The 14820-nt window shown below is 43.3% G+C and overlaps 1 protein-coding gene across 6 annotated transcripts in view; it reads left to right on the top strand.

Moving 5' to 3' along the window:
• Window positions 1-11125, top strand: part of CFAP221 (cilia and flagella associated protein 221) — a 94209-nt gene extending 83084 nt beyond the window's left edge. For 5 of the 6 annotated variants that reach the window (XM_045559149.1, XM_045559153.1, XM_045559150.1 and 2 more), the window contains 3 exons: window positions 3438-3530; window positions 6558-6653; window positions 10834-11125. In XM_045559149.1, coding sequence (XP_045415105.1) covers window positions 3438-3530; window positions 6558-6653; window positions 10834-10942 — 298 coding nt within the window. In that variant the 3' untranslated portion in view covers window positions 10943-11125. The remainder of the gene's footprint in view (window positions 1-3437; window positions 3531-6557; window positions 6654-10833) is intronic. The other variant, XM_045559154.1, reaches the window with a different exon arrangement.
• The last annotated feature ends 3695 nt before the right edge of the window (window positions 11126-14820 follow it).

Below are 14820 nucleotides of genomic sequence, written 5' to 3' on the forward strand. Positions count from 1 at the left end.
AGAGTGCAGTTACCTCGGGCTTCTTCCACCATGAATTAAACATGAATCCTACATGAATTACAGAAAACTTCCCAACCATGAGTTGTTACTTCAGCCTCTATGCCTGAGTGCTCTGTTGAGCCAGTGTGTTTCAAAATAAACTGCAGTTGCCTAACAGCTCATGAAATCAAGAAAGGATTCTGTATTTCCTTACCCTGGATTTCCACTGGATGTAAGATTCTAGGTCATGTTTTTATTTCTAAAAACAGAAAATAAGATGGATAATTTTTTTTTAAGGTCTGTCTTGACTTATTCAGGCTGCTATAACAAAATGCCTCAGACTGGGAAGTTTATAAACAACAGAAATTTATTTCTCACAGTTCTGGAGGCTGGGAAGCTCAAGATCAAGGCATCAGCAGATGGGGTGTCTGGTGAGGGCCCGCTTCCTGGTTCATACACGGTTGTCTTCTCACTGTGTCCTCACATGGCAGAAGCGGGAACAGAGCTCTCTTGGGCTTCTTTTATAGGGCACCCATCCCATTCATGAGGGCCTCACACTCATGACCTAAGCATCTCCCAAAGGCTTGATCTCCAAATGCCATAACATTGGGGGTTAGGTTCCAGCATATGAATTTTGGCAGGGACACAAAATTCAGTCTATAGCAAGTTCCTACAACTTCATTAATTATATTTCAATTTTGCAGCCATTTCACTTGAGTAAATTACGTCCTATTACTTATGAGTTTTCCCTTATATCTTTTGCCCCTAAGAGTTATCTGCTTATTGCTAAATCATGCAACGTAATTATTTGCTGTTTATTTATTTCAAGTCATTTTTGTATTCAGAATCATTGAAGCAGCTCATTGATTTCTCCACTCTTTGGTAAATTCAAAGAGAATTTGTTAAGTCAATAAGTACTTCCATAAAATCTGAGTGTCAACAGCAACTGAAGAAATTATCTGATCCAGTAGTTCCCAGACTTCCAGATTTTATAAATGAATGAAATGTCCAGAAGTATTTTGGGAACTGACTTGGGATTGTCAGAGTTTTACTTTGGCAAGTAAGGACATTAAAACAAAACAAAACAAATAAAATGCTCAACCACCATCTACTGTCATCACCATTTCAATTTTAAAAGAACATATTAACACAAAATGTTAGAGGAAGCTGATCTCAGAATGTAAACATTGGGTTAGTTTTGTTTCATGAAAAACTCTTGGTTTTTACCATTTCATCTTCCCAGATCAGTCTGATCTTGGGAGAGTGGTCCAGCTTCTGAACTTCTCAGTCCCTCCTCTTAGCAGGAATCCCCTGACTACACATCTTCTAAAGCTTCAGTAGAATTTTCAAATAGAACCTGGATTCTTTGTCATGAAGTCAATAAATAGGGATAACTCTGGGTGTGGGGGCCCAGGTTCCTTTTAGTAGGAAATGGGATTAAAGACCAAAATCTGGGTGCTAGGTGCGCACATTGTCACTGGGGTGTTTTTGGTTTTTTGCCTGTTCAGCAAAGTCAGGGATACACACACGCACATATATATAATGTACATATAAATATGCATGCACACATACATCTATGTACACATATGTATATGTGTGCATATCAACAAATACATATATATATTTTAGAAATAAAAAGTTCACACCAATGTCCACAATTTCAGTCCATATCGGTTGAGCTATTGATTGCTTTCCACCATTCTGTGTTTGTGTCTCCTTCTTCCACTGTGAGAACCCTGGCTTCTAATACGTTTTATAATACATCTAAAATTGTTTCAAAATTGCTTCACCCATACCCACTTTAATAAACATTCAAGGTGAAAAGAGTTCAGATTTATTTGTAGTTCTCCTCCTACCCCCATCCCACCAAAGATTGTGGTTATATATTCAAATACTATATTTATAAGTTACTTGAATTATTTCTTTCTCTTTCTTCTCTCTCTTTTCTCATTTCTTCTTTCCTGTCTTTCTTCTTTTCTTTCAATCTCTCTCTCTCTCACCCTCCCCCCACCCAGTGTGGTTATGGAATTTGTGTGAAATATTATTTGTTTCAGTTTGCTTTCAGTCTTTTTATTTCCCTTTTTTATTGACTTAATTTTAGTTTTCAATGTGTAGAACAGTAATTTGTTTTCCAAACTCAAAACTATACAAAAGAGGGTCCTGGTGGGATGGGGCCACAGGCATGGTGGAAGGAAAACCATACACACACACACACACACACACACACACACACACGGGCATGCTCAGGAAAGAGTCACTCCTCCCATTTCCCACCCCTGGTGGGTAACCAGCTTGGCCTTCTAACTTATCCTTCCTGTGTTTCTCTTTGTAATGCTAACCAGAATATATATATTTTCTTATTTCTCCTTCTTTCCTACACGAAAAGTGGCGTTCTAGATATGCTTTTCTGCATTTGCTTGTTTCACTTAGCATCTCCTGAAAATCACTCTATATCAGTTCACAGATACCGTCGTCATCCTTTTATCCATCTGTAAACACCATGGTGCCATCATTTTCTGGGTGTTCGTCCAGCCAGCCTCCACACTTGGCAAGCAGGTGCATTTTTGCACAGTAACTAAACAAAGATAAGAGTCTTACCTCAAAGACATACGTGCACACACGGAGCCTTCAGCTGGTCACTGTTCCCGGTTCGTGCCGCCCCTCACCTGCAGCCCGCGGCCTTTCCGGCATCTGCTGGGAGGTCTGTGTCCTCCTGTGTGCTGCAGCCTCTGTCATTCTTTGCTCTTGTTCATGAGCCGGCACTCGCCGAGCTTCTAGAAATTTCTTCCAGAAAATTTTTGAAGATTTTTATTCCCTGATGTCCTTTCTCCTGTTCTCTTTGCTGCTGTGTGTTCAGTTTTTATTCCTTCAACACAATTTGAAAGGTTTATAAGGAAGGTGTTGGGACCAAAAAAAGTGAGTGCTCATTCCACCTTCTTGAAATGAAAGTCTGCTGCCAAATTTTTAAATAACAATATATTTTTCTCCCCTCTCAATCCTTTAATATGCTCAATATCCAGGAATTTTCATATAGAGCTCTGAAGTTATAATACCAAACAATACATCAGAGGATGGGGAGGAAGGTTTAAAGCTGAATAGAATGACTAAGGAAGAGTATGAAGGTGGGGAAAAAATACTAAGCACAAAAGTAAACTGTCTATGCCCACCCCAGGAAATAATGTGATTTTAGACATTACCAACTGAAAAAATCTATGATTCTGTTTTTGAACTCCAGAAAATGTCTTATTTGGCAACGTTCGCCTGGGTTGGGTTGGGGCCTATTGCACCCCCCACCTTTGCCTGCCAGGAACCACGAGTGTGTTTTCAGGAAGGAGGGAGGACAGGGTAGTAGACGCCTCATCAGTGGTGAAATAAAAGTGCCTTAGAAAATTATATAAAGACCCCAGGACTTCTCATGTGATCGCTAATTCTTGACTGCCTATGGGATTTTTCCACAGCTGTGACTCCCTCAGTTCAGTTTTGCTTCCCACAGAAGTCCCTGCAATTCTTGCTGCCTTACCAGAAGAAGACAGACTAGAAACAGTTGAACGGTATTTTCTTTGTTTGCTTGTTTGTTTGTTTGCCTTTGGTCTCTAAATGTGGTCTGTTTTCCAAAAACATGTGCAGTTCTGTGAGGGATTTCAAAAGAGCACACAGTGCCTGGGCTTGCGACTCAAATGAGGAGATAACCCAACCACATCACCACCAAGATTAGATATTAAGTTCATGGTGGAGAATCGCGGTCTCTAAGCTCTACAATCTACTGATCCTTAGGTGCTCCAGGAGCTCAAGGGTGGGGAGATCAGAGGTGGTGCCAGATGGGCTTGGAAGGCTTTAGTGGTCATGTGGATTGGGTTAGTGCATGAAAGATGGGTAGGATTTGGATAGGCAAAAAGCAATACAAGCCCGGAAGCAAGGCACTTACATTTGATTTTACTGATCAGCCTCCAGCAACCAATGAAAATGTGTCCTTGAATCTCTTATCCCTATGCCCATTTAAACCCAGTGGCTGGAGAACCAGCAGCAGACCCGAGAATGGGGACTCCGAGCCACGAAGAGCATGTGCCCTTCTCCCAGGGCTGCTTCTCCATGGTGAGCTCCTCAGTGTGTGGCACCCAAATGCCCAGCACACACGTGAAACCAGCTGCATCACCTGCCCTCGCCCCACCTGCAGATGCCTCTAGATCACAGTCATTACTTTCTCCTTTGTAAAAATATATGTAGCTATTTGTTATATCACCACATAATTTCAGGGAGAGAGTTAGAAGTTCTGTACATTTTAGCGGGTACTTTTCTACCAGGCAAAAGTAAAATCCATTTCTGTTTTCTAGTTTAATTATCCAACATAGCATAAAGTTTCATACATACTCATCTTTCCTTAAAATTAGATTCCATCAGAATGATGGTAGAGCACTCGAGATGTTTAATAGCATAGTAATAAAGGGAGTAGGCTGCGGGCTCAAACCCTCCACCCTGCCACCCACTTTCAATACACCTTGGACAAGTGACTTCACCTCCATTTCCTCACCTTTAAAATGGGGTAACCCCAGGACCCTCTCGTGAGTAGCTGCGAAAAGCAAACGAGTAAATACGTGTCAAGTGCTGAGTCAGGTGCCTGGCACATAGTAAGGTCTTGGTCATTGGAGCTATTATTATTTTTTATATAATTTACTTTTGTTTAGTGTTTTCCCCCACCTTTAGCTGTTATTATTAATGACCTTGATATTCCAAACCCCTAGCCCAGTATCTGACACTTGGTAGGCAAGCAACAACTCACTTTTGAATAAAATATATCACCCAATGGTAACAGAGTGAGAAAATGAAAATGAAAGAAGATACGTGGTTAGAGCTCCAAAATATCAAATGAAGAGATAGTCATGTCCCAAGAGGTTTCCTTTTGTCCTGTGTTATACTGAAAGAATAAAAGATGAATAAATATTTCTGATATTTTTAAATTTTGATGTTTAATATCCTTGGGGTGTAGAGGAACACTTGGATGTATTGCTGTATCTGTGACAACAGAGTTGAGGTGCAGCACAAAGAGGACCGCCGGCCTTACATGGCGAGGTCACAGGCGCATCAGGAAGACCCTTAGCCCCACAGTTATTCCCTCACTCTATTTCCTGAGCTTCTATTACCAAAGATCCATTCCTTTAGCTTTGGGCTTTGTCCCTATTAAAGCACAAATAGCTCTGGGAGGGAACATTTTGGGTCTTACTTATAACTCAGTATAAGACCCTCAGAGCCTTCTTGGAGTTGAGGTTTGGGAGGCAGGAGAGATGGTGGAAATGGGGGATTCCTAGTCCAGTGGGGAGGTCAAGGGAAATAGGAAGAGGGGCTGGAAACTGCTAACGGGAAGATAATGTTTGCAAAGCACCAGCATGTAGCTGCTACTCCGTAAATTATAGCTTTCAATCTTATGGGGCTAGAACAACTTTTTTCAGATTTCAAGGGCATTTTTCTTAACAAAACCTGTCGTGCCCACCTCTGTTTACATATATTGCTGCTGAGTAAAGTGTTCCTGTTTTTAATTCCAAACTTTGAAGGATTTGTTGCCTTCTTAATCTTGGAAGCATTTCTCTTCAACTGAGTGTGGCAGAGATGGCTACTGCAAAAAATTTATTGTTCTCTTCTTCTAAAGTCACAGTCATTGAAACTAGAGGCTAAATTTCCCAGCTTCCCTTGCAGTTGTCAGTGGAATGTAACGAGATGAGATATATTTCACTTCTGAGCTCAGGACTCTTAACAGAGTCAATGTGTCTCTCCACACTCTTCCTTCTCGTTTTACTCCAGCTGCAACCCCAACATGCAGTGAGCCAGCCTGAACCATCAAACAACAAAGCTCTAAACCAGAGGCTGGCAAACTGTGGCCCACAGCTGAATCTGGCCCACCACCTGTGTTTGTAAATAAAGTTTTATTGTAACACAGCCATACCCATTTGCTTATATATTTTCTATGATTCCTTTCACTCTGCAGTAGCAGAGTTGAGTAGTTGTAGCAGAGATCATATGACCCACAAAGTCTCTACAGGAAAAGTTTGTTGATCCCTGCTCTAGGGGATAGCAGACCACAAAAAGATAAAAAAATAACCTAGATCCCTTTAATTTCTTCTTTCATCAATAGGCTATTTAGAAATATATTGTTTAATTTTAAAGCAATTGTGGACTCTAGTTATCTTCTTTGCTATTGTTTTCTATTATAATTTCATTGTGGCCAGAGAACATACTCTGAATGATTTCAACCTTATGAAATCTTTCAGGCTTTCTTTATAGTCCAAGATATGGTCAATTTTGGTAAATGTTCCATATGCACCTGAAAGGAATATGAATTCTGTAACCCTATTTTTAAAAATTGTTTTTATTCTCTGATTATAAATAACTTCCACTATTCCTACCATTGTTGGTGGAAAGCAATTTATCACCCTTATCCTTCTCTTAACATAAACTCAACAAAAATAGATGGGACTAAAGTTAAATACCACAAGAACTGCATAACTCCTAAGTGATCACAATATTTCATTCTATTTTTATGTTGGGAAGGAATAGCAGTTCCCACTAAACATCTTATCACCTTTCAGTGAGCTCTGTGAACAGAATGTAGAAGTTACATTGACTCCAGAAATGATCCGAGCAGAATTCCCCATGTTGTACTACAAGGACATCAGGAAGGAGAAGTAAGTGGATGTTTTTATGCCTTATTAGTAGGTAGCCTGGAATAAAATTTGTCCTACATGGAGTACAGGACTGTCACATTGTCTGAATCTAAATATCTCAATCTTTGAAAGAGACACATTTCTGATGCTTCATATATTGATATGTATATTTTATGCACAATTATACTCCCTGAAATGTTGTTGGCAAGTAAGCCTTTAAAAACTGAAATCGATTTTCCATTTGTTTATCAATCAATTTCAGACACGTGTTAGTTTTTTATAAATAGTTGATTGAGTTTCATTTGATTTAAAGAACCCAGACTCTGGAGCAACCCCTGGGGCTGAATCCCAGCTCCACCATTTATCACATGTGAGATCTCGAGCCAAGCTGTTGTACTTATCTTCTCTGGGCCTCAGTTTCCTCATCTGTAACACGCAGAAAGTAAAATCTCTCTCCCAGGGCAGTTGTGAGGATTGGATGGGATGCCAAGTGTGGAAGCATCTAGCGGTTGCCTGATGTGAACTAGAGCTCAGTAAATGTTCTTTCCTCCTTCTTTCCATCAGAGGCTAACTAGCTAAGCAAGCATCATCCTTCTAAACATTGGCTTTGAAAACATGACAATAAACATGGAAAATGTGTTCAAAAAACACTCATTTGTAATGAAAGACATACAAATTAAAACAAAAAAATTGGTCTTGAAGAATACTTCTGTAATATAAATAACCACTTATAGTTCATATGGTTTATAAGTTTGAAATTCCAGGTATACAGTACTTTTTTTTTGCTCTTCTATTTTAAAAATGCCCTTTTTATTATTAAAAAATCAGAAAATACAGAAAAGTATAACAAAATAAAATAAAAACAATAATCCTACCACCCAAAAGTAGTAATTCATACATTTTGATATATGGACTTTCAAAAATATATATGGTTTTAACAAAATCAGATCATGTTGTACATATTGTTTTGTTTTCTGTAGTTTTAATAATATATCATAAACACATATTTGTAAATATAAATATGCATCATTATATTTCACTAAGTGTATGTACCATAATTTATTTAACCAACCCTCTACTCATGAACGTGTAAACTCTTTTTAATGTTTTGCTGTTATTAATAGTGCTGCAACAAATGTCCTTGTGCCATAATTCCTTACAAACTTAGGACTGTCCTTAGGAGAAATTCTAGGTCAATGTGCTTTTTAAGTTTTCAGCATAGATCATTTAATTGCCATCCTGAAAGTGCATTAACCACTACCAGCAGAGGTTAGGGCTGCCTGCCTTCAAATGCCCCAGACAACATGGAATATTATCATGTTGTTTTCATCCTTATCAATAGCACAGATTTTTTAAAGACCATCTCATTGTTTTAATTTCTTTGTTTACAAGTGATATTAAAAATTTTCCTATCCTTATCAACTATGTTTCTTCTTTTATGAGAAGATTGTTTTGCCTATTTTATAGGGGTCTCCCATTTATTAAGGATAATTACCCTTTCTTATATATGCTGAAAATTCATTTTCTGTTTGTCTTCTACCTTTGTTTAGGGTGTCGTGGGTGGCCCTGCCATTTCCGAAAGGAAAGGTCACATGTCTTAGAGCAGTAAGGGGTTTCTCTGGTTTGTTTGTGATAGTTTCAGAGGCCTGCAGCAACCAATGCTTTTCAGAAAAATAGCTTGGCAGTTTCTGGTGAAAAACAATTTAGGAAATAAAAGTTTTAAGTAGAATTCCAGTGAGTATGTGTTTTGATTAGTTAATTAACTCATTAAAGTATCATGTTATACTACACAGCACATAAAACTTCCTGCACCCCAACAAGTAGATGCACTTTGTATTTTGCTTCAAGTTTGAAATAGTTGACTAAAGGTTTTAAACAAAAACTTTTTTTTTCTATTTCAAAAATTACCCCTGGATGTAGTAATGGCTGACCCTACAGGCAGAGGAATATCCAATATAACTCTCCACTTGCTCTTTCACTTGAGTTTTCCCCATTTATACTATGTAGCTTACGTTGAATGACATTTGAATATTAAATCATTATTAAATGAAATTTAAGTTACTTTATATATTCACCCAAAGTGGTATATCTTTTTTCTTCTTTTTTTAATGTATGTTGGCTACATTTTTATGTATTTTGAGTAAAAAAAACTAACAAATAATAAACTCTAAACATTTTCTTGCACACCAATAGCTTCTAATTTTTCAAAATATATATATATAAATTTCACACATTTGCAATAAACATTCCCATGGCATTTGGAATTTACCTCTTTTGCAGTTAAAATTATTTTATGTGTGCTTTTCACATGTCAAAATTGTCACTGTAAGTATCATTTTATTGGCTGCACAGTATTCTAACAGGTTGATATCCCACAGACTATTTTCAAAAGTTATTTGATTCTGAAATTCTCTTCAGCTCATGTGAAGCATTACCGGATGCTCAGTTTTTTCCTCTCTGTTCTTAGTCCTTTCTCTCCTCACCTCCTTTCCCCTCAGCCAGAAGCAAACAGAGTCCTCCTGTCAGATGCACATGCAGCCAGAGCTTGGACAGACAGGAAAAGAACAAAAGGAACATATAATTGATGTTTAATTTCCCCCAGCACAACTGCTATTTATTTTGTTTCCAGCAAACATTTGTTTTTATGGATGCAAAGAACCATGTGCTCTCCCTCAGGGGCTGAGATCACCTGGAGAGATTCTTTGCTGCGGGGACAGCGGTCTCGGCCCCCTCAGGACCCTCTAAAGGGAATCATGTTGTGAAATGTCCAAGAAACCGTGGGAGTGACTTTAGTTGCTGACACATCCTTCAACACTCCTTAGGCTATCACAGTATCACTCAATCATTAGTGTCTTTAAAGGGATGCATGGGCCGGGCGCGGTGGCTCACGCCTGTAATCCTAGCACTCTTCAAGGCCGAGGCAGGCGGATTGTTTGAGCTCAGGAGTTCGAGACCAGCCTGAGTAAGAGCGAGACCCCTGTCTCTACTAAAAATAGAAAAGAAATTATATGGACAGCTAAAAACATATGTATATATAGAAAAAATTAGCTGGGCATGGTGGCGCATGCCTGTAGTCCCAGCTACTTGAGAGGCTGAGGCAGTAGGATCACTTGAGCCCAGGAGTTTGAGGTTGCTGTGAGCTAGGCTGACGCCACAGCACTCACTCTAGCCCGGGCAACAGAGTGAGAGACTCTGTCTCAAAAAAAACAAAAGGGATGCATGATCTGTATATTTTTAGACATGATTCCTTAAAAGGGTTCCAATTAATTTCTTTAGTTATATGCATTAGGGAGATTTTAATTGTCCATTTTCAGGTATTTCTGGTTTTCCAAAACTGTCAGGCATTTGTTAGAACTTTACATGTCACCCTCTTTAGAAAATGTCTGAAAAGCACTTAAATTTATGTTGGATTCTCCCATCTCTCAGGCAGCTCATATAGCTGAGTTCACAACCTTTAGGTGAGACATCTGTCCTTTCAGCCAACACACTCATACCTCCTGCCAGATCCATGAACACTGGTCAGCACATGGCAGCCTCTGAACCGAGTCTGCCTCTGCACCTAAGCCTTGGCCCTGCCCCCCAGGAGGCAAGTTGGGCCCCAAGCAGCCCAGATCCTCCCCGTCTCCCACCCTTTGTCTGGCCCCCATTGTGCCCCTCCATTGACAGCCTCGTTTCACACCACTCCAATTGAAGCGGCACCCGGCAAGCTGTGGCCATCCTGGCATCAGTCTTGGTTCCACGCCGGCCACCACTTGACTCTCGGTTCCCACGCGTCTGGAGCAGGGTCAGAGTCAGAAATAGTGTGTGTCCCCTTCATTCATGAGGATGAAAACCAGGTAAGGCTGACTGAGCATGTAGAAGGCATCGTGCTAGGATCTCTGTGAACGATCCCATTTCCCCTCACAATGTTCCTGGGAGATGGAGTCACAGGCGTGTGCACATCAGGAAACAGGGTCTCAGGACAGGTAGGTGACTTGCCTGTGCTGAGAATCGGTGCAGCTGAGACCGGAAGCCAGGTTTGAATCACTTACAAGCTGAGTATTTTCACTAGTAACTAAATTATTACTAAGTGTAATTAAAACCTTCTTCATATGTTAAAAAAAATAACTCACCCTTCACCAGCAGCGCTGGGTGGTGGTGGGTGACTTGCATGTTTTATTAAGTGCCCTCATATGTCCTTGTCGGGGTTTTTGATTTTCAGAGAAGTGAAAGACCAGGCACAACCAGCAGAGAAGGTGGGAGAAAAGGTGCTGGAGGAGATGAAGAGTCTGCGGAGCAAAGCTCTCAACGCATACCTGATCCTAGAATAAGAATCACAAGGAGGTCAGGTCCCTTCATGTGCTTTCTGCGGGCCACTGTGGTCCTGTGTGTGCATGTACATTCCAACCATTTTATCACATTAAAGCTTCCAGAGAAAAAGATTGATATGTAGATGATGTATATATTTTTAAATTATAAATTTTATTTTTAAAAATAAAATGTCATTAGTATGATGGCAACGTTGGTGGCTTTTTGGTACAAGATTTATTGCTGGAACACTTGTGAGCAAGGCGTGATGAGAGACTGAGAGCCTGGTGCCGACAGCGCCAGAGGTAGGGTGGGCTTGCGGGGGGCTGCTCGCTCCCTCCTCTGTGGGAGCAGCCCCCCCAGCCCCCGAGCATTGCTGCTTCGGCTTGGCAGCCGCTCCCAGGGAGAACAGGGTTGGCACGGATGCCGCTTCCCAGCAGCTGTGCCGGTGGCAGACCCTGGTGAGGAGGGGCTGGACCTGGGGAGGACACTGTGAGGTGACTGGAGCTCACAGACGGGTTTGGGAACGACTGGAAGGCAGCCCTCTGGGGACTCACAGGTGCACCCAAGACAGGAGGTCACTGCTAAGAGGCCAGTGAACTCCAGGCCTTTTACTTCTGTCTGTTAACACGACGACATTCATACGCACAGGCCAGCAAGTCTGATGACATCTGGGTTATGTTGTAACAACCCATAATTATCCAAATATATTTGGGTGTGTCCACTCCACTCATTTCTCTGTGCACACATATAAATAGCTGCCGTCAGACTGTCATGTGTACTCTTCCCTAACTCATTGATTCAGACATTTTTTTGAAATTTGTTTTCCCCTCAGGAAACCTAAGGTCTTTAGGTACAGGCCCCCCAGCTCTGGCGTGTTTGAGGCAGCCCTTCACATGCTTTGGACAGTTAAATATCACTATGGGTCATTTCCTTGTCGTCACTCGATACAGGTAAAGGGGCGAGCTTGGGTCTGTGAAAGCCATTTCTTCAGTGTTTGTCTTGAAGAGCATCCCAGTCCCGGTGCAAAACAGATTGTGCCTAGATGAAAACAGAGGTTTTCCTCATTCGGTTACACACCAAGTCCCTGTGGGAAATGCCCCGGTGGCAGGGGCAGCGGGTGAAAGGGACACAGTTGTGGGACCAGAGCCCAGTGGTCACTCCTCAGACCTAGGGCTCCCTGATAAAAGGAAGTGTCAGACATGCAACAAACAATGTGCTCATAGAAGTACGTCCCAATAGTGTACATGCAACTTGGAACATGCTACACTGAAAAATCACTCATCATTTATCTGAAATTCCAACTGGACTGGGCATCCTATGTTTTATTGCTGAATCTGGAAACTCTACTCAACACTCAGTGTGGTCTTTCGAGAGACAGTGTGTGAAGGAATTATGGAATGGGGACAGGCAGCGATTAACGCAAGATTGTGAGTAAGGCACGAGTCAGGCTTTCTGACCAGCGAGAAGAACAGTGTGTTTTCCCTGGGGTCTACCACGTGCCAGACCCTCTGGGCCTGTAGCGGGAGTGCCCCTCCGGAGGCCATGTTCCTCCTGCTCCACAGGGGAGACCCCAGGGATCAAGAAGTCACATGACGCCCCCAGCTGGTGAAGATCCTAAAGCTTGTGTGACTTCAAGGCCTGGGCAAAATCAGAGAGGGGCTCTCTGGGCACCCAGGACACAGAGCCGGTGGGCTGTGCTGGGGAGAGGAGGCGGAGTCAGTGCCTGCTACTGGTCGCGAACACCAGAGATCTCATCCCAGAGTCACCCACAGCGGCCTCTGTGTTTTCTTTCTCTGCTTTCCACCTACCTCCTCCTCCTCCTCCTTTTTTAAACTACCAATTTGCCCCACCTCATCAGCTTAGGGGATACGATGAGGTTGTATTACTTTTACTACTCAAAGTTTACAACCTGTATCTCCCACTTTTTTTTTAAGAGATAGGGGTCTGACTGTGTTGCCCAGGCTGGTCTTAAACTCCTGGGCTCAAGTGATCCTCCCACCTCAGCCTCCTGAGTAGCTGGGATTGCAGGCGTGAGCCACCACAACCAGCTCCCATCTCACTTTTAACAAAAAGTGCTTACCTTCCAGAGGTTTCTCTTCCTTCAGGGATAAGTCCAGGCATCCTGGGAGAGGGGGGATCTAACTCGGCCCGAGGCTGGTCCGATGACCACTAAGGAACCCTGGGCTCTTGGCTGCAGTTGCTGCCCCAGCTTGAGGCTGTCCTTGCAGCCTGGCATCTGATGGGCGTCTGTCTCTCCCAGGTCTGAGGCTCACACCATCGCTGCTGGCTGGGCGGGGGTGCAGAGGGGAAGAGCTGCAACCCCAGACCCACACAGGCCTGGGAGATGGCACCGCACATACACACACACACACACACACACACACACACACAGATATACACACATACACGAAAAATTCAGAAGAGCTGCCGAGCACCCTCCAGGAGCTGGACACAGATCAAGTCTAGGAGGGGTCAGTACCCGGGTCTGCCCATGACAAAGCAGACACACGACAGAAAACAGATTTTACACGTGTGGTGTACCGGGTCATGAGAACTGTTACAAAGGAATACTAAAGGATGGCAAGGGGCCAGGGAGTGGCCACCAAAGGCCCCTCGGAGGAGGTGTCATTGAGCAGAGACCTGACTGAAGTGAAGGAGCAAGCCATGCAGTCGTTCGGGGACAGAGCTTTCCAGGCGAGGGGACAGCATGTGCGGAGGCCCTCCGAGGAGGTGTGCTTGGCTTGCTGGAGGGTCAAGGGGAAGGCCCGAGGACTCCAGCACAGTGAGCTGAGGGGAGAGCGGCAGGGACTGAACACAGCAGCAGCCAGGGCCAGCTCACGTGGCAGCTTGCGCCAGGAAACGGACTTTGGATTTGGATTTCATGCCAAGTGCCATGGGGAGCCCTTAGAGGGTTTTGAGCAGGGGAGTAACATGAGCTGTTTTCTGTTTAAAGCAGACTTTTCATGTTTGTGTGGACAGTTGACTAGAGAGGGCAGAGGTGCAATAAAGGAGACCAGCCAGGTGCCCCACTCTGGAACATTCCGTCAGAATTCCTGCTGTCTGGCACCGGGGACTTCTCTGAGGACAGGCTGGTCAGGCTCTTCACAGGGTCAGACCTCTTGTCCCACCAACAAAGGAAAACAAAAGCCTAGCGGCTTCTGCGGGGAAGCGCCATACTCCAGGGCTTAGACATGAGCGACCTCACCCCAGCTGCGCCTTAGGACCATCCGGAGAGCTTTGCAGGCGTACAAGGCCGAGCCCCTCCTCAGACGCGCTGAGTGGCACTTTCGCACTTTCCGGGCAGGCTGGACGATGGCAGCCGTCAGAGCTCCCCAGCTGCATCTGACCCGCAGCCAAGCCGGGTGAAGTCCAGACCCTGCCCCAGACTGCAGGCCCTTGCTCCTCGGTGTGTTGCCTCCACTTTCTTCTGCAGCCTCTCCCCTCCCTGCAGGGAGGTGGGGACAGTCTAACTTGGGGGCCTGACTGGTTGCCTTAGAATCCCAGTCCTGCTCGTACACTGCGGGGCCTTCCCGACATCTCCAAACGCCAGTTTCCCTCCCGCAAAAGCAGGCGTCAGAACTTGCCTCACACGGGGCTGGGAGGTTCAGTTAGGAAATGTGCAAAGTAAAACTGGCATGAAGCAATCGCTCAAAACACATGAGTTCCCCTTAACTCACAGGGCAGGACCTCAGCCTTTTTAAAAACTTTTATTTTGAAATAATTTAGACTTAAGGAAAACTTACAAAACTAGTGCAGAGAGCTCCCATGTACATTTTACCCAGCTTCCCCTAATGTTAACACCCACTGTGGTACAATGGTCAAAAGCAGGAAATTAAAACTGGTACAGCACTGACTAATGTCCCCTCGCTGTTCCAGGAGTCCACATTGCACTCAGTCA

Source organism: Lemur catta, chromosome 8 (assembly GCF_020740605.2).
Source record: "Lemur catta isolate mLemCat1 chromosome 8, mLemCat1.pri, whole genome shotgun sequence".
NCBI classification, from domain to species: Eukaryota; Metazoa; Chordata; class Mammalia; order Primates; family Lemuridae; genus Lemur; species Lemur catta.